At 54.6% G+C, this 24478-nt stretch overlaps 10 protein-coding genes across 10 annotated transcripts in view; 3 read left to right on the top strand and 7 right to left on the bottom strand.

Moving 5' to 3' along the window:
• Nucleotides 1-11: 11 nt before the first annotated feature.
• Nucleotides 12-598, bottom strand: POSPLADRAFT_1052894 (hypothetical protein; the record flags this gene model as incomplete). Its single annotated transcript, XM_024480323.1, has 2 exons — nucleotides 12-480; nucleotides 531-598. 2 exons carry the CDS (start codon nucleotides 596-598, stop codon nucleotides 12-14), a joined length of 537 nt encoding a protein of 178 aa, XP_024343020.1.
• A 1185-nt stretch (nucleotides 599-1783) lies between these two features.
• Nucleotides 1784-3157, top strand: POSPLADRAFT_1038546 (hypothetical protein). The gene is made up of 6 exons (XM_024477399.1): nucleotides 1784-2126; nucleotides 2186-2224; nucleotides 2297-2477; nucleotides 2583-2693; nucleotides 2774-2875; nucleotides 2956-3157. Exons 1-6 carry the CDS (start codon nucleotides 1860-1862, stop codon nucleotides 3051-3053), a joined length of 798 nt encoding a protein of 265 aa, XP_024343019.1. The 5' UTR covers nucleotides 1784-1859; the 3' UTR covers nucleotides 3054-3157.
• A 487-nt stretch (nucleotides 3158-3644) lies between these two features.
• POSPLADRAFT_1131259 (hypothetical protein) lies at nucleotides 3645-8262 on the bottom strand (the record flags this gene model as incomplete). The annotated part of the gene is made up of 19 exons (XM_024484048.1): nucleotides 3645-3995; nucleotides 4027-4290; nucleotides 4518-4673; nucleotides 4997-5050; nucleotides 5106-5168; nucleotides 5451-5475; nucleotides 5524-5585; nucleotides 5728-5759; nucleotides 5964-6143; nucleotides 6178-6242; nucleotides 6462-6756; nucleotides 6847-6893; nucleotides 6944-7047; nucleotides 7269-7321; nucleotides 7571-7630; nucleotides 7679-7704; nucleotides 7895-7935; nucleotides 7962-8041; nucleotides 8115-8262. 19 exons carry the CDS (start codon nucleotides 8260-8262, stop codon nucleotides 3645-3647), a joined length of 2106 nt encoding a protein of 701 aa, XP_024343018.1.
• Nucleotides 8263-9857: 1595 nt separating this feature from the next.
• Nucleotides 9858-11990, top strand: POSPLADRAFT_1132039 (hypothetical protein; the record flags this gene model as incomplete). The annotated part of the gene is made up of 11 exons (XM_024484165.1): nucleotides 9858-9932; nucleotides 9986-10009; nucleotides 10064-10123; nucleotides 10176-10533; nucleotides 10585-10859; nucleotides 10923-11091; nucleotides 11154-11240; nucleotides 11294-11370; nucleotides 11427-11508; nucleotides 11566-11782; nucleotides 11837-11990. 11 exons carry the CDS (start codon nucleotides 9858-9860, stop codon nucleotides 11988-11990), a joined length of 1578 nt encoding a protein of 525 aa, XP_024343017.1.
• Nucleotides 11991-12020: 30 nt separating this feature from the next.
• On the bottom strand, nucleotides 12021-13601 carry POSPLADRAFT_1038543 (hypothetical protein). The gene is made up of 10 exons (XM_024477398.1): nucleotides 13522-13601; nucleotides 13440-13453; nucleotides 13287-13389; nucleotides 13073-13226; nucleotides 12920-13018; nucleotides 12817-12864; nucleotides 12746-12764; nucleotides 12677-12686; nucleotides 12399-12624; nucleotides 12021-12345 (listed from the first exon to the last, which is right to left on the bottom strand). Exons 1-10 carry the CDS (start codon nucleotides 13573-13575, stop codon nucleotides 12122-12124), a joined length of 951 nt encoding a protein of 316 aa, XP_024343016.1. The 5' UTR covers nucleotides 13576-13601; the 3' UTR covers nucleotides 12021-12121.
• A 237-nt stretch (nucleotides 13602-13838) lies between these two features.
• POSPLADRAFT_1132070 (hypothetical protein) lies at nucleotides 13839-16517 on the bottom strand (the record flags this gene model as incomplete). Its single annotated transcript, XM_024484168.1, has 11 exons — nucleotides 13839-13955; nucleotides 14011-14229; nucleotides 14274-14670; nucleotides 14723-14736; nucleotides 14791-14824; nucleotides 14878-15059; nucleotides 15111-15239; nucleotides 15289-15802; nucleotides 15858-16020; nucleotides 16118-16169; nucleotides 16329-16517. The coding sequence occupies 11 exons, from the start codon at nucleotides 16515-16517 to the stop codon at nucleotides 13839-13841; spliced, it is 2010 nt and encodes a 669-aa protein (XP_024343015.1).
• Nucleotides 16518-16848: 331 nt separating this feature from the next.
• Nucleotides 16849-17058, bottom strand: POSPLADRAFT_1043689 (hypothetical protein; the record flags this gene model as incomplete). Its single annotated transcript, XM_024478369.1, has 1 exon — nucleotides 16849-17058. The coding sequence occupies one exon, from the start codon at nucleotides 17056-17058 to the stop codon at nucleotides 16849-16851; it is 210 nt and encodes a 69-aa protein (XP_024343014.1).
• A 2096-nt stretch (nucleotides 17059-19154) lies between these two features.
• POSPLADRAFT_1132368 (hypothetical protein) lies at nucleotides 19155-22404 on the top strand (the record flags this gene model as incomplete). Its single annotated transcript, XM_024484203.1, has 8 exons — nucleotides 19155-19622; nucleotides 19675-19899; nucleotides 19955-20128; nucleotides 20225-20311; nucleotides 20361-20450; nucleotides 20511-21006; nucleotides 21041-21629; nucleotides 21723-22404. The coding sequence occupies 8 exons, from the start codon at nucleotides 19155-19157 to the stop codon at nucleotides 22402-22404; spliced, it is 2811 nt and encodes a 936-aa protein (XP_024343013.1).
• Nucleotides 22405-23099: 695 nt separating this feature from the next.
• On the bottom strand, nucleotides 23100-23956 carry POSPLADRAFT_1043687 (hypothetical protein; the record flags this gene model as incomplete). The annotated part of the gene is made up of 4 exons (XM_024478368.1): nucleotides 23100-23177; nucleotides 23235-23729; nucleotides 23786-23819; nucleotides 23874-23956. 4 exons carry the CDS (start codon nucleotides 23954-23956, stop codon nucleotides 23100-23102), a joined length of 690 nt encoding a protein of 229 aa, XP_024343012.1.
• Nucleotides 23957-24234: 278 nt separating this feature from the next.
• The window catches only part of POSPLADRAFT_1131754 (hypothetical protein), a gene marked incomplete at both ends in the record, with an annotated part of 1300 nt that continues 1056 nt past the window's right edge, over nucleotides 24235-24478 (bottom strand). The window contains 2 exons of the mRNA XM_024484128.1: nucleotides 24235-24275; nucleotides 24332-24470. Coding sequence (XP_024343011.1) covers nucleotides 24235-24275; nucleotides 24332-24470 — 180 coding nt within the window. The remainder of the gene's footprint in view (nucleotides 24276-24331; nucleotides 24471-24478) is intronic.

Genomic DNA, 24478 nt, shown 5'->3' with positions numbered 1-24478 from the left:
AAATGCTACAATCAGGTACGCGACGAAGAACCGACCTCATAAGACGAGATGAGACGAGCCGCCAATGTCTCACGATCTGGTGGCGGGCTCAAGGTCGTTGGCAATTGTGGTGCGGATACGACTCGACCCGTGTCCAACGGCCGCAGGTGCTCTCTTCGCTTGCCTGCCTTCTCCGTCTCCCCTAGCGGCACGGTCTTCGCATGCTTCGTCTGATCTCGCTTCTTGGGCTCGTCATCGAAGACGACGCGCTCTCCGGGAGCGTGCACGCCCAGGATCACGGCGGGGTCGGGCGGGATGATGAAGGCCTCGGGCTTGGGTGGAGGCACGTCGAGCTCGCGGTGGCTGCGGAGGCCGGCGGCACGCACCGCTCTGTGGCCTCGCCAGCGCCGGTAGACATAGATGAGCAGGCCGACGACCCACGCGATGCCGATTGCGCCGCCGGAAACGGCGCCAGAGATTAGCGGTGTGAGGGCGCGATGTCTGCACCAAGGTCAGTGGGAGGGCAAGAGGAGCAGAGGGGAGACGCGCACCCGTTTAAAGCTGCTTGCTCGGACTGATGAGGCGTCTGTGCGTCGACGACGAGGGACACGGGGGGCATGCTAGAGCGTGTATATGGCTTGAAGGTGGTGGCTGTAAAAGACTTGGGTACTTGCTCACTCGCGGCGACAGTTGAGGATTTCGTTTGCGATTTGCAGGCTAGGGCGCCTGGGTGGTGGTTGACGTTACAAAGGAAGGGAGCGTAAGGAGCTGGAGGATGGCTGGGCAATGCATTTGAGGAACGGTGGAGTGCAGGACCAATGTGTTCATAGTCGTGGAGTAAGTATGCCAAGCAGCGCCCCTGCGCACTCGGTGCGTCTCCTTCCCACCAGTCGCGTTCCGTCTTCGGAGTCGTCCACTTCCTCGGTTCTTATTACCAGTGATCCTGCAGACCAACCGGCTGCTGCAGCAAGTGCAGTCTGAATCCATCCGTTGGCTATGTCTCTACTTCCCGCTCGACATCGCCACCTGGTTTTTGATTCAGTGCATCGATAGCAAGTCGGTACAAATGGCCTCCGCAATAGAAGCTGCTAATACACAAAAGGGTCTTGAAGAGACAATCGGCAAACACGGGTCCACGCTTGACCGCTCAAGCCGGACTATTGAGTTCCCTTCGCGTCTGTTCGTTACTGGATGCAGGCGACTCCCTGGCTTCTGGCCGCAGCTGTGCTTGATCAAACTGTCATGAGTATCATGGAGTGTAACCATCCGCTACCGTTACTCGACGATTCTGTCATCACAGTTCCGTGATACTCCCCGTCACGGTGTGCTTTCGACCGTTGGCAGTCATCGCGCCCAAGTCACTCGCCGGCACCCTGATTCTCATGGCGTGCTGAACGTACGTACTCATGTCTATTGCCATGGCCGATCATCCTATCTCCCGGTTCTGCATTTCGTCGCCTACTGGCGATGCCGGCGATGTCGGTGGCACAGGCTCGCTCAAACCCCTATGTTCTTGTTCTGCCTCGCGTTCGGCGAAGTGCTAGTTCTGCCGTCGACGCTGCAAGCGACGTATCAGCAAGTGGGGCCTGTTCTAGAGTCTGATGCGCCGGTACGTTATACAGTGCAGCTACCATCAGACCAGCAAATGCACGACCTCGACACAGGTTTGCACAATCATTTACCTTAACTCATCTGTGATCATCCGATCAGTAATCAATGCACAGGTTCCAGGTGGCGCTCAACCATCGTACATATAGTATGGTCTCATGTTTTCTGTCTGCAACACCGAGGGTTCCCCCACATTTTCGACGATACGCACTTTGAGAGCTCGCTCCAGAGCCCCCTGACGAACCCCCTACCTCTCCACCAGAACTCATATTATGTCTTACGCACCAGGATATCCCCAGCCGCAGGGCTCCTTCCCACCTCCTCAGGGTCCACCACCGCAGGGTCCGCCACGGAGCCCTCCCAATGATGCGGGCACCGGCGCACAGCGAATCACCGGTGCTTACGACGGTGTCCAATTCAAGATCGACCACCGCGACAGCAACACGATGCTCTACATGCGTCTGCAGCCGGGCTACGAGGTGCTCGCAAAACCCGGCACGATGGTCTCGATGGACGCGACCGTGCAGATCAAGGGAAAGGTGTGTTTGCTCGCTCGCTCGAGATGTGCCGCGCTGACGCGCACACGCAACCCACGGAGATGAACTTCAGCTTCAAGAAGCTCCTGACGGGCGGCGAGGTGCGTTCCCGTGATGGCCGGTGCGCTGCTCAGCGGTGCTGATGCTGACGACGGATCGCGCCCGCGCCCTAGCTCTCCTTCGCGCACTTCTTCGGCCCGGGCGAGGTCGTCCTGGCCCCCGAGACGTGGGGCGACGTCGCCGCGATCCAGCTGGACGGCCGCGCGCCGTGGTTCTTCGGGAAGCACGCGTTCCTCGCGGCGACGACGGGCATCCAGATGACGACGAAGTCGCAGAGCTTCGGCAAGGCACTGTGTCAGTCGCCTCCGTGATCCACGCTGCCGCAGACGGGCTGACCCAGGTTCATCGCTTCCCCTTTCCGCTGTCTGCTGTCCGCTGTCCGCTGTCCGCTTCGCGCAGTCTCCGGGCACGGCCTGTTCACGGCGCAGGCGGTGGGCGTCGGCATGCTGTTCGTGCACGGCATGGGCGCGATTATCTGCCGCTCGCTGCAGCCGGGCGAGCAGTGGATCGGTGAGTATTGCTGCTACTTTTACTTTTCTCGCGCCGCTCTGGGCTGCCCGCTGACGCTCCGTGCCCGCGACGCGCCCTAGTGAACAACGACCATCTCGTCGCGTGGAACTGCCAGTACAATGTGGAGAGGATCCAGGCTGGCGGCCTCCTCTCCACGCTGCAAACAGACGAGGGTGCGGTCTGCAGGTGCGTGCCCCCGTCCCCGCCCCCGTCCCTGCCGGTAGCTCGAGCTGTGAGAGACAAGGACTGACGCGACTGGTCGGCAGATTCACCGGGCCCGGGCAGGTCTACATCCAGTCGAGGAGCACCGACCAGCTGATCAGCTTCATCGCCGAGAGGCTTCCCGAACGGTCATCCTGATCGCCCAATTGTATTATGTCTGTGTGTAGCCTAGGGATTGAATGTATTTATGCAGTCGAGTTCGATGGGGATGTCGGGATGCATCCTCACAAGTGCAATCAATAACACGCGTAGTGTCGAGTGATAGGCTCGTAGTCAGCCTGAAGACCTTGTGGGCCGATACTAGCGAGAAACAAGAGCAGTAAGATGGCTGTAGCGCACTTTCTATTACAGTATTCAATACTTGCTTGTTTTGTTCGGAAGGAATTCAGTTTATGGTTGAAGACGTTGATGCACACCGCCAAAAGTTATTGCGACAGAATGGGTATATTGGATTCTCATGCGCGCGCTGTGATACAGATGAAAGATGGGCTACAAGGGGTATGGTACTACAAATCGAGACAATATGAAGCACTGCAGTCGATCGTCGCTGTTCGCCTTTTGCAGGCACCGCGATCCCAAGCCCGATCGAAGAACTTGAGGCGCAGTTGTCGGTCGTAGCTCTTCGCCCGCACAATGCGGACTCCGCTTCCCCAAGCCGGCCGACCAACTTGAAGAGTGGTTGTGTTCGCGGTCTCGCCTTTCGCCAGTGAAGTTTCCCCCATAGGCCCTTCAGTCCCGAGCGACCACGAAACCCGGAGTGAAGGTGTTGGCCGTCGCATAGAACCGCGCACCGAGGCGACCTCCCCGCCGCGCGGTGGTCTCGCTGTTTCGCCAGTGGAGTTTCCGCCATAGGCCCCGCAAGCCCGGACAACCACTCCGAACCGCAGGTGTTGGCCGTCGCATGTGACTACGCACCGAGCCGACCGACCCAGCACGCAGTAGTCTCGCCGTTTCGCCAAAGAGCTTTCGTTCAGAGGCCCCACAGACCCGGGCGACCAGTCCGGGGTGCAGGTGTTGGCCGTCGCATGTGACCGCGCAAAGAGGCGACCTCCCCATCGCGCGGTAGTCTCGCTGGTTTGCCTAGGAGCTTTCGTTCAAAGGCCCCGCGCACCCGGGCGACTTGTCCGAGCTGCAGGTGTTGGCCGTAGTGTTGTTGCCGGTGAGTCTTCTTTTGGCTCTCCAGCGCCGCCACCCTGAGGCGACCTCCAAAGGGCGCAGCTACCGACGGCCCATCTCTTGTCCCGTGGTCGCCGTCGGTTTCTTGGGGTACTTGATTTTGCTTTCTACCATGCCCGGGGCTTGCGCGCCGGAGGTCCCCCCGGGGCTTGAAGCTTTGAGTCTTCTCCCCGAGTCCTTCCGCATACCGAAGTAGTCTCTTATCGAGGCATGCAACGGTGCGGGCACAAACGCAGGGCGCGGGTCACCTCGTCAGGATCGTCGCGCCCCCCACCCGTCCCATGCACCGCGAGGGAACAGATGTTGAAGCGCGCGGGATTACTGTCGCTGAAGACTGCGCTCCCGTGTCTTCATGGCTGCACGTCGTCGTCAGTCGGTGCGAGCCATTTTTTGATCGCCTGTCGCTGTTTTGTATCGACGGCGTACCGCTCGTTGAGAGTGTGAACCCGTGGTGCCGCGGTCTTCGACGGAGTTGCCAGTTCCATCGGGGGGTTGAAGCGTCGTTCGTCGCGGTGTTGTAGTGATGCGGCGAAGACGATGTGTCGACGAGTGTTGGATGTCGAACGGGTCGTGGAGAGTCACCTAATGATGCGGGTATCGGGCGGAGAGAAGGAGTGCATCAGGACCAGGGGAGGGGGTCCAGGCGAGTGAGTCGGAGGTAAAGAGGTAGGAAGGGAAAGGGAGGTTAGTGTTGCGCGGGGGAGACCAGCTAGCCCGCTACCCGGCCGGGGTGAGGAATTAGAGCGAGGATGTCCCCCCTTTTATAGGTTTGCCTTGGTGGCTGACCGCGTCGGGGGGCTTCCTTCTGGGCGCGTCTCGGTCACGTCTTACTGTCAAGCTCTGTCACTGCGTGTCATGTGCAAAAATAGCAGTGGCGGTCGCTCTCCCGCCTTCAGTGAGCGTACGGCGGCAACGCTAAGGACTTTGGCGCGGAATTTGGCGCCCTCTGTGAATGGCCGCTGTACCATCGTGAGTTGAACAAGCTGTGAGGCGCAGCGCGCGGGGAAGACACACCAAACGACACAGGGACATGCGTCGGCGGAAATGGCACTCTCGATCACCCTTTCCAGAACATGTCTGTCATGCGCAAAAATAGCATCGTCAGCCTCGTCTCGGGACAGCCTACGGTTGAACTTGAACATGGACTCCCATGTTGGATGCGGCATCGAGGCCAAAGGCCGCTGCAGGGGGCATTATGGGTGGGGGGATGGGCGTGTGATCTCGAGCGTGCGCAAGCTTTCGACCGGAGATGGTTATAGAGAAGCACAACATCGCAGTGGCCCAGTTTGCAGCCCTGGTAGGACCTAGCAGGGGGGCTGAACGGTGTCCGCAGAACAAAGCCCACCAGGCACGACCCACCTTCTGTCCGCCTGCAATAGATGCACTGGTTCGCAGACGTGGAAGCCAGGAGATGCTCGCCACTGACACGTACCACAAAGCGTGCTGTGTCATGTTCAGCGAAGCCGCCAGTTTCATATCCATAGCAAAGACACCCTTGATTACTCAAGTCATAGGACAGAACATAATAATAATTACACATCTTTCAATGTTTGAGACGGTGTCAGTCCCGAATCGATGTACACGGCAAAGCGGCACCGTGTCGACCCACATCACAGCATGAAGCGCGTTCACCGACCTCCTCAAAGCAAGCGCATGCAGAAGGTAACCCTAAAATAAAGACAGAATCAAAGATAAATTTGCAGAATATGGAAAACGTTCGGCGCATGTTAGTTTCCTCTTCCGAGAGTGTATCAACAACCTATACAGGTTGCTGATAGCCTCGCTTGGGTCGGAGAGTACTTATCCCGAGGACCACGTAAAGGTCTGCGCCAGGACGAACACACGTGTTCGCCCTCACCTCGAGACACGCACCTTCGGTATTAAGGTATCGGACGTAAGCTAAGGAGAGCCGGAGAGCGATCAAGGCAGCGCAGAGCGGCAGGAGCATGAACACATACGACAGCGAAAAGGCGGAGCAGAGGTTCTGACCAGCGGGCAGCCAAGTCTTAGTGGTGCGGTGGACAGTAGGACCACAGCCAGCGGACCTTAGAGCTTAGTGGATTCACTAGATGGGTTAGTGGGGCACACCACAGACCGGGCAGCAGCCCGAGCCCAGAGCCGGAGTAAATGTCGACAGCAGACGCAAGACAGCTGAAAGATATCACGCACGAGGGAAGCAGGAGAAGCAAGCGACAGACAATTGTGCGAAACATACCGGTGTGGCCTGGCTGACGAATGTTAGACTACTACGGCAACTGTGAAAAGAGAACAAGACACTCACAGAAATGCTAATGCCCGTCCATCGTTCAATGGTCAAGACAGCAGACGACGAGCAGTCATCTCGCAGAGACAAGCACTAGAGAGACCCACAGAGAGCACGATGTCGCGTGAAAGGCCGCCGCAATGAACGTCAGTATATCGGCAGCAGTCACACAAAAGAAATAAGGCGCATGTTGGTTTCCTCCGCCGACAGCGTGCCAGAGACCAATCGGCATCGAAGAGGTCTTCCAATATACTCGCGGTGACCAGAAAGCCCCATCTCCATCTCTCAGTCGCCACCTGGGACCCATAGCCAATCGTGGCGCAGGGTCCGACTGAAAAGACGCCAACTGAGGAAGGGAGCGGGCTCTCAGGTCTCCGACAGTACATCGGTGGCTGACACGCCCTGTTGAATCGGAGAGTACTTATCCCGAGGACCACGGAAAGGTCTGCGCCAGGACGAACCCACACGTTCGCCCTCCCTCGGGATACGCACCTTGTGTCTCGATATGGCTCGAGGTGTCAAGAAGGGGAGCAGAAGAGCTGGAGGGCGATCAAGAGAGCGTATGGAGACAGAAACCAGAAGAACACACAAAGGCAGCAGACGGTCGACATTTGGGGAGGCAGCGAGCTTTAACGGTTGAAGAAGTGCTTGACGGATCGCTGTGATCCCGGCATCGCGCTTAAGATGGAGAAGCTTCGCGCAGAGTAATCAGCGAGACAGCCAGAGCATCCCAGATCACCTGAAGTTGTATTCATGACTTGATGGAGGCCTGCATTCTAACATCAGCGAAAATGTTGCAGCAGGTTCGTGTTGCCGTTGGCGATAGTACTTGTTTGCTATGGGCCGATCACACTGGACGACAGAGCGTTTAAAACGTAAGTTGTGGGCTGATCGACGACAAGTGGGAGACTCACCGTCACACACAGGTACCAAACATTCTTAGATGCGTCAGCCAAGTGGATATACGCTTCTCAGAACCAAAAGCATCGCTGAAGAGGAGCCCAGTAACGAAGTGTCCACGAAAAAAAGGGCAAAGCAGAAAGTGAGAAGAGGGGGAAGCAGGGCGTGAACATCACCGGCAAGAAGTTGTCAGCAGCAACAGGCTATCAACTTGAGGAGTCGGCGAGGTGGCCACTAGAGCAGACGCTAGCCCAAGCCCATAGCCATGGTGAATGTCGACAGCAAGACAGCCCAGAGCAGCTAAACGTAGACGAACCAAGTGAAGCAGACAATTCCGCAAGCAGGAAGCAGACGACAGTCTGGAGAAGTGGCCGAGCTAATGAATGTCAGGTGCGTATGGCGACGATGCATATTGTATACTCACTGAAGGTCAAGAGTTCTAATGCGTCCCTATGGTCATACAGTAGCTGTTGCATAGAGCACAGACATCTCCCTGGAGCTGAAGCAGATCAAGCGTAGGGAAAGCGGAAGAAGCAAGCGACGAACGATCGAGATAGCCACAGACAGCAGTTAGCCCAAGCAGGCAGCAGTTTGTTCGAGCGGACAGTAGTAGGTTCAAGCTCAGACAGACAGCACTCACGGACGGTCGCCTAGGCTCCGAATGTCAGCCGGCTGCGGCAACTAGAAGACGAAATTAGGGCACTCACCCAAGTCTCAGCAATTGCAGTGCCACTCCGACAATCAAATAACAGCGAGTGCCCAGAGGTAGATTTCTTACCGGTCGAGGCTGAATTGTGGCGTCGTTAGAGCTATGCACTGTAGCCGTCAGCGAAACCGAGACTTGACGAATGGACTGGAACCTTTCGCGCAGTAGATTTTGGACTCGGCAGGTGTCCAGTCTTGAGGATGGCGAGTATAGAGGAGACATGCCAGACGAACACAGCAGCTAGAGGACAGACAAATCATCGAGCGGGCCACAAGCCACAGAGAGTCAGGAGGACCAGACATGCCCCAGAAAACGTCGCCCAAAGACAGAAGTGGCCGGAGACAGCCCACTGACTTTGCGCCACATTGCCGTACTTGCCGCACAAAGAGAAAAGAGAAAACAAAAGGGAAACAGAGAACACAAGCAACAGGGTGAGCACGACGACATATGGAAGAGGCTCAGCCACAAGGGCGACAGCACACAAAAAGGCAACAACAGAGAAACCACATGAGGAGCAGACAACAAATGACTTAGCAATGAGTTGGATAATTTGAGGCGTTGAAGGTTTGGGTATACGATGCGATGGTCCCGCTGGGGGAGAGGGAAGGGGTGGAAGGTGAGGAAGGCGACAGAAAGACGGGGCCTTTTATATTGAGCGAGGGACGTCTGTGGCGAAATCGCTCGGCAAAGCGCAGGACAAAGCCCTGCAGTCCACGTGAAAGAACCGTTGATCGAGCCACTCGAGGCCAGAAGCGGAACAAGTGAATGAGTGTCGCGGAGTGTGAAACCCGAGGACAATGAAGGAGGGTCATGGCCAGAAGCAAGATTTGGAAAGTATACTTACCATAGCGACGATTGTACCACTGCACACCATTACACGTTGCTAGCCAGGTGTGATGGCACACTGCAACAGAGCCACGGGTCTTGGCGCAGGCCCGTGCAATATAGCAGTGCGATATCGAGTCCGCTTTACGGAGCTTCCGATAACCTGTAGAGTAAGATAACGTGGCCATTATCATCAGAAAAATATCTACTATCCCGGTTGCTTCTCGAGGGACCCACCATGAGCTCGAAAAATGCGCGTGGTGGCCGTGACGAGCCTGACTACCGTCTAACATGCGTGCCTGCCGCGCATCAGAAGGACTTATGCCAATGGTTCAGGAGAGACGTTCAAATGCGCGTGAACAGCGAGAGCGATGATATGAGGTTTTCTCAGCGTAAATACCTAATAACCTGACCCAGCTTCATGTCAAGGGGTCACGACTAGCATCTAAATTCGCCGTCACGATTTAGTTATGAGATGAGCCATGTTAGAGGCAGATCGATAGTCAAGAGGGCACAGCGGGATGTTTTCAAGTGCGAAGAGCTATTGATGAATACATTCATTGATCATCGTTACGTGTGCGAGGACGCGAGATGAATTAAGAACGCATAGTGCAGCTGCTCGATGCTCGCTCACCGTGATCAGCCGTGCAATGACATGTGCGCCGGCTTTGAATAGGGACACTCAAATACTCACCACGTTCTCTACCCGCGATCCTTGGTGTCCATGAACTGACTTAGTGGGATGCCCTGTGAGTCATGATGCCCCAGTACTAGATGTCTTCGTACAGCTTGACTAATGGGGATAACTAGATACTCGTGTAGGCAGACCTGGTTTCAGCAGTGCCCTACATAGATAATTTCGGATGGTATGGCCGTTCGTCGAAGTGCGTCATACAGAGATATAGATCTGAGCTAATCTGAGTCACTGCTGGTGGGGAGAAGCGCCCGTTGCCCATTCCGACTTTGAATCAAGTACGAGTGCTTAGCGCTCAGCGCTCGCGGCAAGAGAGCTCGAATAAAGCCTGCATACACACGGAAACTTCTGCGTCAAACCTGCCACTGTAATATCGCAATGGCAGAGTCAAAAAGAGAGATAGATTACTCTGTCTATTTGGTGACAGGACGAGATCTTCTCCCGCCTGGTAAGGTATGTGCTGCATCCTCAATCTCCCTTCACACCGCTGACGGAGTAGCCTTCAGGACTATCTGGAATCCCTTGAAGAAGTAAATATGCCTCGTCTCTCGCCTGTTGACCCTAGGTGAACTCTTGTGGCACAGTCCCTGCGTGGAGGCGTAACCATCGTCCAGATCCGTGAAAAGACCACGGAGACCGGGGAGGTAATCCGCTGCACTATACAACGTTCCCGTCCGTACTGAACGTGCGCCCCAGTTCCTAGAAGTCGCACGCCGGTCCCAGGCGCTCTGCCGCAAATTCAACGTTCCTATCCTCATCAATGACCGCCTCGACATCGCCCTCGCGATCGGCGCCGACGGCGTGCATATCGGGCAGACAGACATGCCTATCGCCGTTGCCAAAGCTCTCCTCCCGCCTGGGGCAATCATCGGCATGACGTGCAACACGCCCGCGCATGTCGCGCAAGCGGTGAAGGACGGCGCAGACTACGTCGGCGTCGGCCCCGTGTTCGCGACGCAGACGAAGAACGTGGCGAGCCCCATGTTGGGCGTACGCGGCTTACAGGACATACTCGCCCCCCTCGAGGGCACGAACGTGAAGGCCGTTGCGATCGGTGAGGTTTGCTGATGTGCAGCCATAGCGTTCGACTCACTGAATTGCACAGCGGGAATCAAATATACGAACGCATTGCAGTGCCTGTACGGTGCCGTGAGGCCCTCTGGGCTCGGCCTCGACGGCCTCGCTGTTGTGAGCGACATTGTCGCGTCGCACGAGCCCGAGGCTGCCGCGAGAAAGCTTGCGACGGTCGTACACGCGTTCAAGTCGACTATCCCGCATATTTTCTCTCTCAGCCAACATCCATACACTTCCCAGTACATTAAAGAGAACGCTGCGCAACTCTTCCCGGCCATCAGGCGCCACGGTCCTCTGGTGCAGCAGGTCGGTTTGAAGGGCCTGTCATATGCTTCGATTTCGATGGGCTTGACCACAGTATACTCTTAGATCACTAACACAGTCGTCACAACGCAGTCTGCCAACGCGACACTCGCTCTCGGCGCGTCACCCATAATGGCCAACGCCCCACAAGAGATGGCGGACATCAGCAAAGCCATCGGCGGCCTTCTGATCAATTTCGGGACTATCCAGAGCCTGGACGGGATGATTGAAGCAGGTAACGAAACATGACCCTATCCCTGTCGGGGGCGTCGATGACTCATCCACACTGGTCCCCAGGCAAGCATGCGAATATCAACCGCAAGCCGGTCGTATTCGATCCCGTCGGCGTCGGCGCGTCGCAGTACCGTCGCAGCTCTGCAAACTGTGCGCACAGAACCATGGATTCCTTGAGCACGTCCGCTGACAGCCAAGCATAGCGCTGCTGAACACATGGCAGGCGACGGTGATCAAGGGAAACGCGGGTGAGTTGGCAGCAATTGCGAACTCGCAGGAGGTGAGCATTGTTTAAATGAACAAATCATTGGTGGTGATCGAGAGGTGCAACCACAGGTTCGGGCCAAGGGCGTCGACAGTGTCGGACAAGGCTTCAAGAACCCCGCTCTATTCGTCCGCGACCTCGCGCGAAGAGAAAGTACGTTCCCGCTCGTATGTGTGTCCTCGACGCTGATCCATAGCTTTTTGGACGTAGGATGCATCGTTGTTCTATCGGGAAAGACAGATTATGTGTCGGATGGCACGACAGTTGTCAGCCTCAACAATGGGCATCCATTACTCGGCGATATCACCGGTTCAGGCTGCATGCTTGGCACATGCATCGCGATCTTCTGTGCGGCAGCAAGCATGGAGGCCACGCCGGAGGATGGCAAGTTGGTCTCCGGGGACATGTTCATCGCGGCTATCGGGGGGTGCGTTCCGTTCACCCGCATCCTGTCCGTGCATTTGTCCTCATTAGCTTGTAGTGTTCTCGCACTCACATTAGCATCTGAGAAGGCTGCGGCAAGGGATGACGTCAAAGGAAGCGGGACGTTCCTCCCCGCGCTGATAGACGAATTGGGGAAGCTTTCGCCAGAAGAGGTGGTGGCGTTGGCAAACGTCGAAGTAGTGAGCGTATGAGCGAAGCAAGGTGACTGAATCACACAGATGTATCCGTACAATGTCATGATCCACTATATCAGTAGTTCATAGAATTACAATACGTTGCTTCCAGTTTCTACATATTACAGCGCAGAGGTTGTCATTCTTAATCACGCCTTGGCTGCGCCCGCACCGCACGGAACGACAGTAGAGTTGGGGACATCCAAGATGCGCGAGAACGGCATCTCAGCAGTAGGCTGTAGCCAGTTCTTCGTATCGTACTGTGCGTACGGCGGAGACTCAATCATGTGGAATGTGTAGGCAAATCGCGTGTGCGGGCTGTGATTCTTCTCCGACTTGTGGAGAACGTTGCCGTGAATGAGTACCATGTCACCTGCGGTTCAAGGTTATCACCCAGCTCAAGACAATAGAGGGAAAAGGGCGTACCAGGCATGCACGCTTCAAGAATGTACTTCCCTTCAGGCTTGGACGGAGCCTGCTCGGGAGACACGAGGTCCTCGAACATCGTCCCAGTGTTACCGGGCTTGCGCACCAAGCGTTTCGTGATGGGCGTTGTAAGGTGGGATCCTGGCAGGAAAGAGAGTGCACCGTTCTCCGGAGTGCACTTCTCGAGAGCAATCCAGAAGCCGAGTGCCGATGGAGGATCCGTGTACTGGGAATGCGCAGTCAAAAAGAGAGAAAGGAATGTCGCTGCATGGTCTTACCAAGAATGTGCTATATCGGATCCAAGAGTTAGGACTTAGTCCTCAGGATTATGAAGAGAGCCAACGCACGAGTCATTATGTTCATTCACTAGCTTATGAGCTCAGATGCTGTCCTGGCGGTCTTAATTGTGACAGCCTACCTTCGCCGCCGATGTACGGCTGCTTGCAGATTACCATGGACTGCAGTGCTGCAGCAGGTATTAGGGCTACAGCTCAAGAGTGCTTCGCAGGAAATATGCTCACCGACAGGATCATGGTGGAATTGAAGATCACGAACGATGGACTTCATACTGTCATTCTCCAATGTGACCTTGCGGAAGACGGGATCGAGCTCATGCAGAGCTTTGACCAGACGTTTGCAAGAAAGTCGTCATACAGCCACCATAGGGTGCTCACCGTGGCCGATCTTGTTCACTGACTTCTCCTTGGGGCGGTTCAGCTGTCCGTCTTTCTCTACTGCCTCCTCCTCGAAGAAATAACGGATCTTGTCTCCCGAGGTTAAGAAGTAATCATCGCCAACATGTTCATCATCACGGGTGGTAAACTTTGTCTGCGCAGCGTATGTCAGCCACCCTAGCCTGATATTGTATAACGCGAACGGAATACATACCCGAGGATGCGTATCTAGGTCGAACTCGCTTAGGAGTTGCTTGGACCGAGCCAAGAGCGCCTCAGTCCCGTCCGGAGTCAAGAACAAGGGAAGACGTAGGTATCTGGGACGTCCTCAGAACCTCCTATATGCGTGCCACATGAGAACACTCACCCATCTCTGCGGAACTTAATTCATGTATGCCAATTCAGCTATGATCTCAAACGGTTAAGCAGTAGTATGCACGCGTGCTAACCTGGTCAATTTGCTCGCGCGTGAGGTACTCCAGTTGCCTGACACTGGTAGGCATTGTGATAATAGATGGGAGCTCAGTTGTGACCACTATCAGGCCTGTTTGTATGCAATAGGCATCTAGGCACCACAGTTCCCGTGCCCTCAGTTGGTGTCTCACGATTGCACAGTCCTGCTCCGTCATATGATGTACAGTATGCGGCTTGAGATTACAATCACATGCAAATAAATGTATTCATGAATAAAAACCAGTCAAAGGTAGTCATAAGTTGTGAGACCCTTGTCCAATGATATATGACAGAAACATCGGATCCAGAGGGACTACTCCTGCTGCTCGTCGATGCTTTCCCCATTGCCAAGGCGCTGAATGAGATGGTCAATCTTCGCTTTGTGGATACGATGATGTTCCTGCCATCCTTTCCACGGGTGATGAGAATGCTGCAAAACAACATTGTCAGCGGTAATCTACGTGGGTCCAACGCGCACTACACACCGTCCTAGCAAACTCCTGGAAAATACGGTCTGAAGTGCCCTCCGGCTTCTTGAAGAAATACTTGGCCAACAGGACGTCGTCACCCTTGCTGTATCGCATTTTCTTTTCTGGAGGGGGAGGTAGAGGTGCATCGGTTTCTGTATGATGAAGCTCGTGCTTGTGCCTGCGATAAAACTTCATCCATGAAGCACGAGAGTGGTGGGGAGCCTGAAAGGAGCACTATAAGACACAGTAATATAGTTGAATGCAGCATCGCGGCATACCTTCTGGGCGACATCTTTCCAGAAAGCGACCATGTCAACCTTACCGCCCTGCATCCTGGACCGATACTCCAGGAATCGCACAAGGAACGTGACATCCTCCTCTGTGAATGCCACACCCTTGCCAGTGGTACTCCTGAACAGGGCTCGTGGAGGCGTGGGCGAACGCGTGCGGCCAATGTCCGCCGCTGCAGCGCGCCGCGCCACAGCAATTGTCCCAGGGCCAGCACCGACAATTGGCATCGGTGCCTCGATCTCCGATGAGCCTTCCGTTGGCTGACCTGGATCTTCTTGCACAAGTTCCTCGTCTCCAACGTTTCCATCGCCTTCGGTGATGTCCATAGCATAACCGCCAAGTCGTATTTGATGTTTGTTGCAATAACGACGCCATGAATAAAATCTGTTATGAGATTGAGATAAAGGCATTGCCATTGTCACGTTGCTGTACTCACGTGTGATGGGGAGCCTATAATACCAACTTGTCAGCTTGTAGCCGATGATATGATGCGAGAAAACTCACCTTAACAGCGATACGTTCACAAATCTCACGTAGACTGTCGACGATGATGTCAGCGCCTTACACAGCAGTAGCAAATAATCATATTACCTCAAGACCAAGCCCTGCTCCTGGCAGTACTCGATGTATCTCTTCAAATACATGACGTCATCGGCAGTGAACAGGTTACCGCCGTATGTGCTCTTGATAACTCTTGTTGGTGGCGTGGGAGAGCGAGTAGGAGGGTTCCTGCGATTCATAACAAGCGTTGATGCTGGAGGTGCTGGCTGTGGCTGCGCTATGCGATCAGTCACGCATGGCAATGTCCAGCGCAAGCTCCTTACCTGTGCTCTGGCACGCTTTCGGCCCCTCTTATCTATTTGAGCAGCTGGTGTAGACGGCTCTTGGTTAGATGGTCCTGCTTGTGGTGCCTCCTCCATATAAGCATCAGGCTCCGTATACGGCGGTTCGTACTGCGCCGAAGATTAAATATCGTAATAAGAGCAAAATTTCTGGACGCACCGCCTGCTGATAGTATTCTGGGGGCGCAGTGACCCAACCGCGCTGGTCTTCCCTGTACCTGTAGTCATATTCTGGTCCCGGAGGCGCGACCATCGCGCCCGGATGAGGCGGCGGCGGTTGATGATATGCGGGGTTCCATCCTTGGTCGTCGCGGTATGCTATCATATGTGGCGCAGGCGGTGGTGGGGGCTGCATATGTGTCTGCTGAGGAGCGATACCATTCGCAGCCTGCCATGACTGGGGTGGAGCAGCGGTCGGCGGGTGCATTGCGCCTGCGGCAACCTCCATGGGAGTAGCATATACTGGGTAGGGATAGGCATGCTGGGCCTGGTGCATGAGCTGATCGGCGGGAGTAGCAGAGATTGGTGGAGGTGGCATCGCCTGGGCTTGCTGCTGGAGGACTTGGGGCGATGGCGGTTGCATCGGGTGAGCAAGCTCCGTGGGCATGACCTGGGGGATCTCGCCGGTTGAGGGACCAGGTACAACAGCTGGAGGATGGATAGGCTCTCTGATCCTGCCAGGGCCAGTAATCAGCGACGTGACCCGTATAGTAAATGAAGTTCACGCACTGCTCTTGGCCGGTGACTTTGCAGTTTCCCCAGTTGGTCTGATATGTCAGCAACTGCCCTCTGTTGACGCACTCCTCAACCCATCTAGCATCGAGGACGACCTTGACCTTCTTGCCCGCATATTGTCGATATAAGCTTTGTCCAGACTCCTTGTATGGGTCCACTGAAAAAATGAAATCAGCGACGGCCGAAGTACGACGACGTTGCGCATAGGTGCACTTATGTCGAAGTGCGACGGGCAACAATGATAGCATACGCACCACAGATCCATTGGACGCTACTGTATCCTGGGGATACTACACCGCCATGTTGCTGGAGGCGAACGCATAGTCAGCTCCAGAACGCGAAATGACGTGACAACAATGGGATGCGCGCGCAGCAACATAGCCACAGACGACGAGTCCTCGATTAGACGTCTTATGTGGGCACATGTTTCGGTCCTCGCGCCTTTGAAGTCGTTCATGTACGCACCGCGACGAGTTCGATAAAGTGCTCTCGGTTTTCAACGTCCTTGTCGACGTATATCTGAAGAGGCAGGCCTAACATTGGGTCCGTAAAGAGGCCCGGCTCACCGCCGGCGGCAGGGTCGGGTTGGACATTGCTCGCCACTTCATGCTGATCACGGTGTGCGCGACGGTTGGAGGTGCGTGCTGGTGCCATGGGTCTCGCCCGCAGGAGTACAGATCGTGGTGGGAGTCCTCAGGGGGCCCCCGGCCAGGGACACACCCATCCTCGCCTCCTGGCGGAGTTTGAAATCCTTCAATTATGCTTTCTCTTCACTGGCCGCTCGTTCTGCTTGACGTGCTCTCCTATACATCCTCAAAAACCAGAAATAGACCTGCTTTCTGCATGCTCTGAACTCCTTGATAGGTAATAGCTTCAACGAACATTATATCCTGTGTGAATTAACGGAAGTTCGCACAAGCCGCCCAGTTTCACTCTTTTAGTCACCAACTGCTCATGACCGTGGCGGGTAGTTCATGGGCTCAGCTTATGAAGGCGTTGCCGTTGTCATGCTGCGGACTAAAGTTCTCGTCGAGGTCTTCAGCACGTCATCAATGATAGATACTGACTGTATGATCAATTCAATGGCTGGCTTAAGGTATGTGTTCGCGGTGCTTGGTTGACTGCTGTCGGTGATTACGGTACCGAAGGATCGACTCGGGCGTACATGATACTCCAAAGGGATCGACGAGCCCATCTCTCCGGTAACATATACCGCGTGCCTGTACTTGACTAGAGAGGTGAGCGTAAGAGATAGTTGTCGATCTAACTGTTTGCAGCGATAAGGTGGGTTGCACTATCATCGTGCGAATGAGGTTGCATCGAACAATCTTGTTGGCGTAGTACACTGATAGGGACAACCGCTGCGGGTTGCATGACCAGATGACGGACGAAGCTTCGCTCAGTTCGGCAGATGAGAAAGCTGACACATCTGACCTTCCATGTGTTAAGATCGCATCGCTCTGTGAGTACTACTGCTCTGCCCAAGCATGCTAGACACGAACCCTCCGCGCAACGATCGGCTTATGGCAGGGTGGTTCTCACCTACTTGAAAAGCTTGTATTTGGAAAGGAGAATGGGTATGTTCTTTCGTTATGGCAATGTTCAGCTTCTTGTACTGCCGGCGATCAGATGTCAGTATGAAATCGGTGCGCTCACACCGGTCTACTGGAGCGCACCGCCGCATCTGGTCTACCGTGAGTGGTATTCCGTCCCCTCCGATTGGGTAAACAAAGTTCTTGTAAGAACTGTACACGGTTGGGCGCATCCTGTGCTGGCAGGACCGCTTGGGCAGTGCGATAAGTACTGATTGTTCTTTTCTGACGCAGGCACCAGCGCCCCAATTTATGTCCTTGCTGCATTTCATCTCGGTTATGCTCGCTCCAGATGGATGGGCTTTTGTTATTTTTTATTGTTTTGTGTGCTAGTCGCTTTCGGCAGGCTGCTCTCCGTAGAATGTGCTCGAGGACGGCGTGCAAGTCATGCGCCTTGAGTGGATCGGATGTGCAATGCGATTAAGTAGCGATAGGCTCCTGTGAGCTTCGTGTCGTCCGTAAAGAGGTTGATGAGATGCCGTTACTTATACAGCCCTTCGATGCCAGAAAGTGGTCGTCTTCCATCAATACTTCTATTATAGAACAAATAGAACTGGATACAGTTCAGCTTGAGGCGCTGTGCGCACTAGACCATACTGCGACGCATAAAATGGAGAGCGACGGAAAGAATCGTCCACGGCTCTCCTTCGACGCTGAATCTCCGGTGAACGTCGGGTGCAAATCGGGCGAGAGTCGGGGAATACTCCACTAGGCGAGACTGCTGCGCGGCCGCATGCTACGACGCTGATGCGACTCCAAGCGTCCTGATGGTGAGCAAAGGATCTATCACAATTGTGATGGCAGGGCAAAAAAACAGCGCGATTAAGACGGGTCACGTTCATATGTATGTAGACACTTGACAGTCGGACAGTAAGACTAGCAAATTTGAACTGACCATGGCAGATCGCGTGCTGTTACACCTTGCGGCGTGGAAATAACGGAGCATACGCGATCAAACAGGGGAACATGACAGTCTCACATTGCGCAAACTATTCAGGTTGGGCATCACCGAGGCCTGGCATAAAAGCCGCTGGCTATTTATAGAGCGAGCGGCAGTCAAATTACCGAGGCTGACGTAGTCCGACGCACTAAACAGGTACAATTGTACAGGGGCTACACTGGACGCTCAAGAGCGGCGTACGAGGCGTTGCGCAGTCTGCGCACGAAGCCGCTCTGTGTCCGACCGTGTGGAATGGAGAAGATTGCGACCGCCGTTCTAGCGCTGCAACTGGCTTCTCGTGCGAGCGCTACAGGACATTGTGCTGGAGGAGCAATCGTCTTGGCCAGGTGGATGATACCTTCACGCGGGGCCATCTGGACTGCGAGGGGGCGGGGAGGGCAGGGGCAAAGCGGAGGACATAATTAGCAACACAGATTGGTAGAGACGGGTGATGATATCTGCGTCGAGAGGGTGGTCGAGGCAATGTGCGACAAGTGAGGCGATATGGGGAGTGCAGACAGATGGTGCAGGTGGGAAAAGACGGGGACCATAAGCAGGCCAATGCTGATTATGCGAGCTGAGCGTTCTGGATGGGAGCCAAACAGAGCCAAACATGCGGCGGAGTTGCTTTCCCATCGGCTGTACCAACCAAGCAGCCCCCGACTTCTATCTTCCCAAGCAATCCGTTACTATACGACTCTCCCTCCTCCCTCACCCCGCCGTTCTCTCCTCGCGACGACGCCGGCCCCCCCGCTCGTCATGGCCTCCGCCGCAGGGCGCAAAAAGTCTGTCATCTCCGCCACCACGCCCACTATTGAATCTCCCATCGCGAATAACACCCTCCTCAACAAGGCCGCGTCCCAGTCGACCTCTCTCTACCAGCAATGCTCAGCTCTTCGCACTCGTTTGCTCCAGGTTCAGGATTTCCCTGAATGGTTCACCGTCTCCTCACCCCCAGATTCCTCCCGCCGCTCAACCGATCCCGTAACCCAATTATGGGACTGCTTTGCGTTAGGAGTACCTCTCTGCTATCTCTTCAACCTTCTGCCCGCTCCCTTCAGTCCTATTAACATCGACACCGACCCCAAATCCTTCGACGCAACAAACGAGAAGACGAAGAAACGTTCAATCGCGCTGTTCTCGATGCAAATCAAGCAACTGGAGGGTTGCGAGCAGTTCACGGTCACCGAGTTATGGGACCGTAATTCTACGGACGGCTTCGTAAAGGTACGCTGTTCCAGAGGTTGAAATTCCTGCCATCAGCTGATTGTGATTGCAGGTCGTGAACAACGTAATCAATCTCGTCAGATGCCTCCCAGACGAGGTCTTCGTCGAGCCGCAGCTGTCTTCTCCGCATCTCGCCTCCGCTCAACAATCTACCGACTCCCTAGATGCAGACGGTGCGGCGCCTCCCCCGGAGAGAGACGGGGGTGCCCGATACAACATTGTCAGGGAACTTGTTGAGACGGAAAGGAAATATGTACAGGATTTGGAGGTTATGCAGGTGAGTCTGCCGTTGTGCTTACGTCTGATTCTTGTGCTAACACATGCTGTGCCAGAAATATTCCATTGCGGCGTCGCAAATGAATGTGATGGATCAAGAGACCCTCCAGCGTCTGTTCCCGGGCTTGAACAAGCTTCTTAACTTCCAGCGCAAGTTTCTCATCAAACTGGAGAGTATCGCGGAGTTATCTCCCAACGACCAGTCATGGGGAGTGCCATTCATGGAGAATGTACGTGCAAACATGCATACTTGTGCCCCTTTTGGCAGCCCCATTGTCCTTTTATTGTTTGCGTCCACAAACTCATTCACTAATATGGAACAATAGGAGGAAGAGTTCGCGGTATACGAACCGTATTGCGCTCTGTATACGTCTGCATCGGACATCATGCTGCAAGAGATGCAGAACCTCACCGTACGTCGGTTTCAGACATCGTGAGAATTTACTCAATTTGTATCGATAGGCTCTGGACAATGTTCTTTCCAAGTCGGAACTGCCTGCTTTCCTTATCAAACCTGTGCAGCGGATCTGCAAGTACCCCTTGCTGTTAGAGGTGCGTTTCACGTGAACACATGTATCACCTGCAAGGGCCTGATGCGATGATACGCCTCAGTCACTCCTCAAAGCTGTAAAAACAACCGACTATCCCTTCATCGAAGAGTTGAAACTCGGGGTAGCGGCGGCAAAGCGTGTGACGGATAAGATCAACGAAGCGCAGCGTCGGGCTGAGAACCTCGCGACCGTGGAGGCCTTGAAAGGCCGTGTTGAGGACTGGAAAGGTCATCACATAAGCCAGTTCGGCAGCCTCTTGCTCGACGACATCTTCACCGTCACGAAGTCTGAAGTTGACAGGGAGTACCATGTCTTCCTTTTTGAGAAGATCATCCTGTGCTGCAAGGAGTATCTTGTGCCGTCAGCCAATGGAAGGAAGGTTGGCAAGAGCAACTCGATTTTGAAGAAACCACCGGTTCCTCCGCCGTTGATGCTTCCAGGGGCTGGCCCCTCGAAGAAAAGAAACACACCCTTGTTGTTGAAGGGTCGTATTTTCCTCGCTAATGTGCACCTCGCTGAGCCCAAGATTTCCGCAGGTAGGTCCTCAGAACTTTGGTGTATCTGTCGCGCTGACCTATGTGCATCTCTTAGGTCAATATTCGCTGGCAGTGTACTGGCGCGGCGATGATGATACGGAATTTTTCACGCTCCGCTGCCGGAATGAGGAACAGCTGAAGATGTGGGAAACGCAGCTGAACCGCCTCATACAGGAGAACATCAACAGGCGTATGTCAGACAGGAATCCCCAGCGGCTTACCCAGATGACTCCATCTAGCGCCGCGGCAATGCAGCAGCGACCCCCGCCGATCGCATACAACCAGGAGAAAACGTACTCCACCTTCTCTCAGTCTACCGTGTACAGTGCATACGGTGCCACATCTCCGTACGGCGCCCCTGGTCGCATGGGTCGACATCCGTACGCTGCTGCAGGCGACGAGCCGCCCGCGTCAGCGAACGGCTCGTACAGCAACGGCTTCGGCCACGGTCCTCAGGGCTATCCTCCACACGACGGATTTGATGTCGACCTGGATGAAGACTACGAAGAATATCCTCTGCCGAATTATCCCCCGTCTGGACGGGCGACTCCTGCTGGCAGCCGCCGCTCAGACATGATTGGTTTCTCGCAAAGCGCGCGGACGAGCTCACATTCCTCGATTCCGTCAGCCATGAGCAGTCATACGTCGCTGTACCCTGGTCGCCCCTCAATCTCACGGAGCGCCATGAGTTATAACGTCGAGACAGACAGTGCTTCATCGTCGACTACCACTCGAAGTGCCCTGCGCAGCCAGTTCAGTTCAACGCGACTCAAGGGTGCGTATGATCAGGCTGAATCGCGCCCCAATGCTAGCTCGCGGCAGAGTGCACCGGCGGCACCGTCGCGGTCGCGCAGCGCTAGCCAACCGACTGCATACATCCCACCTACTGTGCCACCTCCGCTGCCCACGTCTATTCCCTCTTCAGTACAGTGGTCAACTCGTGCGCAGAGTACTGTGGGTAACGGCCACAACAAGCGAGGGAGTGGTTCGAGTGAGTCGACGGGCGAGAGCTCTGACTACTCTCCACATAGCAGTGGCTCGCCCATCACGCCATTCGGCTCGAGCGATACATCATTGGCAGGAATGTCTGCATCACGCCACTCGCGATCGCAGCAGCATGTCGATCAAGTAGTCACATCCGCTGCGAATGAGCTATCGAGGCCGGTGAAGGTGAAGGTGCACTTCCATGAGGACATCTTTGTCATTCAGGTGCCTCGGTCGACGGAGTTCGACCAGTTAGTGGAGAAGGTCGGCAAGAAGATCAGACTGTGCGGACCTAACCGGAGGGATGACGGCCCTCTGCGCGTGAAGTACAAGGATGAAGATGGCGATCTTGTGTCACTAGGGTCAACGGAGGACGTCCAGATGGCGTTCGAGTCCTTCCGGCCTGGCAATCTAGTGACGCTCTATGTGCAATGAGCTGTGCCATTGCGATTTTTGTCTTCTGCTTTCGTCCATCTGCCGATACCTTGCCATGCATACTGTACTTGCACGCCCGTTGCACATCCACGATCTTCTCATTACTCATATCTTCACGCATCAAACGCACGCCACTGATTCCTGACTCCGGCATTATCCTTATACTTGGGGACCCCACGCCAACATTCCTTGGTTATACCGTGTATTACGACCTCTCATGATCCGCCTTACCTGGTCTACCTCCCTGGTTCTAATCTGTCCGTACTCTATCGCATTGGTGCATATACATCATATTCTTTACGGTCAATCATGCTTCGTGCGTCGCCCCAGGCCGCCCCCCTAGTCCGCTCCTTCGCTTTCTGTCAGCTCGCTCGTTCCTATCCCCGTCTCACATTGGTACTTGTTTCACCTACTACTCGCGGCCTCGGCTCAATCACTGTCGGATACCCGACTGTCGTTCGTTCAAAGCATGTGTAGCGCGTGTAGCTTCGCTCGGCTGAATCGTGTATCATTTACAAGTAGATTGCTGCTGAGGCAGGCCGCTCCCCGGAATGTTATATTATTCACATATTCACAATCACAATCACAGTTATGCCGTGAAGTATATGCATCTTCTAGAGGGGCTCAGACGAGAGCCTGCGCAAGTGTCAGACCTCCCATCGACATATAGCTGTATCAAAAACGGCATAAAGGCTTCAGCTAGGTGTCAGAGCGACGTGGTTCAAGACGTCAACTTTGTTGATAGATCCGATGCGGCTTGGCTCTGACGTAGTCTATACTAATGTATCAACAAGGGAAGGATCATAATGTGACTGAAAGAGAACACGGACCTTGTCCTGCGGCGCACTCCGCTCAACTTCGAAGAACTGCTCAGCCAGCGCGCCCACCTCGCCACCCAAGGCTTTCGCTTTCGTAAGAATCTCTCCCAGCAGCGCGGTGGGAAGCCCGCTGGGAGCACGGGAGTAGATGTCGAGGCCCGCAGGAGTGAAGAGGGTCTTCTCGAAGTATGTAAGAGCCCATTCAGGGTCGTTCGATGTGTCGTCTGCGGTTCCTCCTGAATGAAGGTGACAACCTAGGATCTGCCACCGAGAGGTAGCGATCATAAGCCAGCCCTTGCCCCGCCAATTCCACCGGGTCTTCGGGGCATTGGAGGGCGCATCCTCAGATGTCCCAGATGGGGAGACAAGAGTATCTACACCGACGACGCTGCTGCGCTTCGAGATTGGCGAGTCGCTCTTCGAGCGATATTCGACAAGGTCATCTATTTGTGTGGGATCGTGTTCCGACGGCTTCAGAGTATATGTAATCGTGACATCCTTTCTTGACTGTATGGGTATGTGCGTCAGCCACAGATACCAGTATATCTAGACATATGTCTCGCCTTCCAAAGTGGGAGAGTAGACTGTATGACATGCCTGGAGCCCATGGAGCATGAGACTTCTGAGGACAAGACCGCGATATCCACTTACCATGTACCCATGAACCGCTCCAGATCAATGTCAATCTGGGGATCCTCCGCATTGGGAGGGAACACGACGACGTTGAAGGCCATGGTTTGTATATTTCGTACCGTATGCGTAATCGACTTTGATTCCTTTACCACACGCTATATGTACTCACTGTTAGTGTAGGGTAAATAATTCATCGGCATGTAAATTACCGTTTTTTACACCCCAGGTTTCGGGACCCCGTTTTTTACACGGTCAAAAATGTAAATTACAGTAAATCACGGGACTTTTGCTCCTCGGCACGTGACGCCCCTCCGGCGTGTAAAACACAGTAAAAAACAGTAAAAAAAGTAAAAAAGTGTAAACATATGTAAAAAAAGCCTCAGGGAGCGTCCGAATTACACGCAAGGGCATACAGAGTTTCTAGTACACGCTGTAAAGTACCTACACATCCCAATTAAATTGCCACAATGTCTTACCATCTTCTGCCGGCTCGTTCACATTTACTAGCTCCGAGTCCTCCTGAACATCCGTGCGCGGCCGTTGTGAATTTCCAGCCCTAGACGACGGCGGCGATGTCGCGAGCATCTCTAGAAGGTCCGGGTCATTAAGGTTCACCTTGTTTG

This window comes from Postia placenta (genome assembly GCF_002117355.1).
Source record: "Postia placenta MAD-698-R-SB12 unplaced genomic scaffold POSPLAscaffold_2, whole genome shotgun sequence".
NCBI lineage: Eukaryota > Fungi > Basidiomycota > Agaricomycetes > Polyporales > Adustoporiaceae > Rhodonia > Rhodonia placenta.
This window is presented reverse-complemented; position numbering and strand designations above follow the sequence as displayed.

Bases quoted from the DNA above. Each gene is read 5' to 3' on its own strand.
- POSPLADRAFT_1038543 (XM_024477398.1), bottom strand. From the start codon at position 13,575: ATGCCTACCAGTGTCAGGCAACTGGAGTACCTCACGCGCGAGCAAATT. The intron at 13,019-13,072 runs GTGAGCACCCTA...GTCTGGTCAAAG, and splicing joins AGTGAACAAGATCGGCCACG to CTCTGCATGAGCTCGATCCC. The intron at 12,346-12,398 runs GTACGCCCTTTT...CTTGAACCGCAG, and splicing joins TCTTGAAGCGTGCATGCCTG to GTGACATGGTACTCATTCAC.
- POSPLADRAFT_1038546 (XM_024477399.1), top strand. From the start codon at position 1,860: ATGTCTTACGCACCAGGATATCCCCAGCCGCAGGGCTCCTTCCCACCT. The intron at 2,478-2,582 runs GTCAGTCGCCTC...CGCTTCGCGCAG, and splicing joins GAGCTTCGGCAAGGCACTGT to TCTCCGGGCACGGCCTGTTC. The intron at 2,876-2,955 runs GCAGGTGCGTGC...CGCGACTGGTCG, and splicing joins AACAGACGAGGGTGCGGTCT to GCAGATTCACCGGGCCCGGG.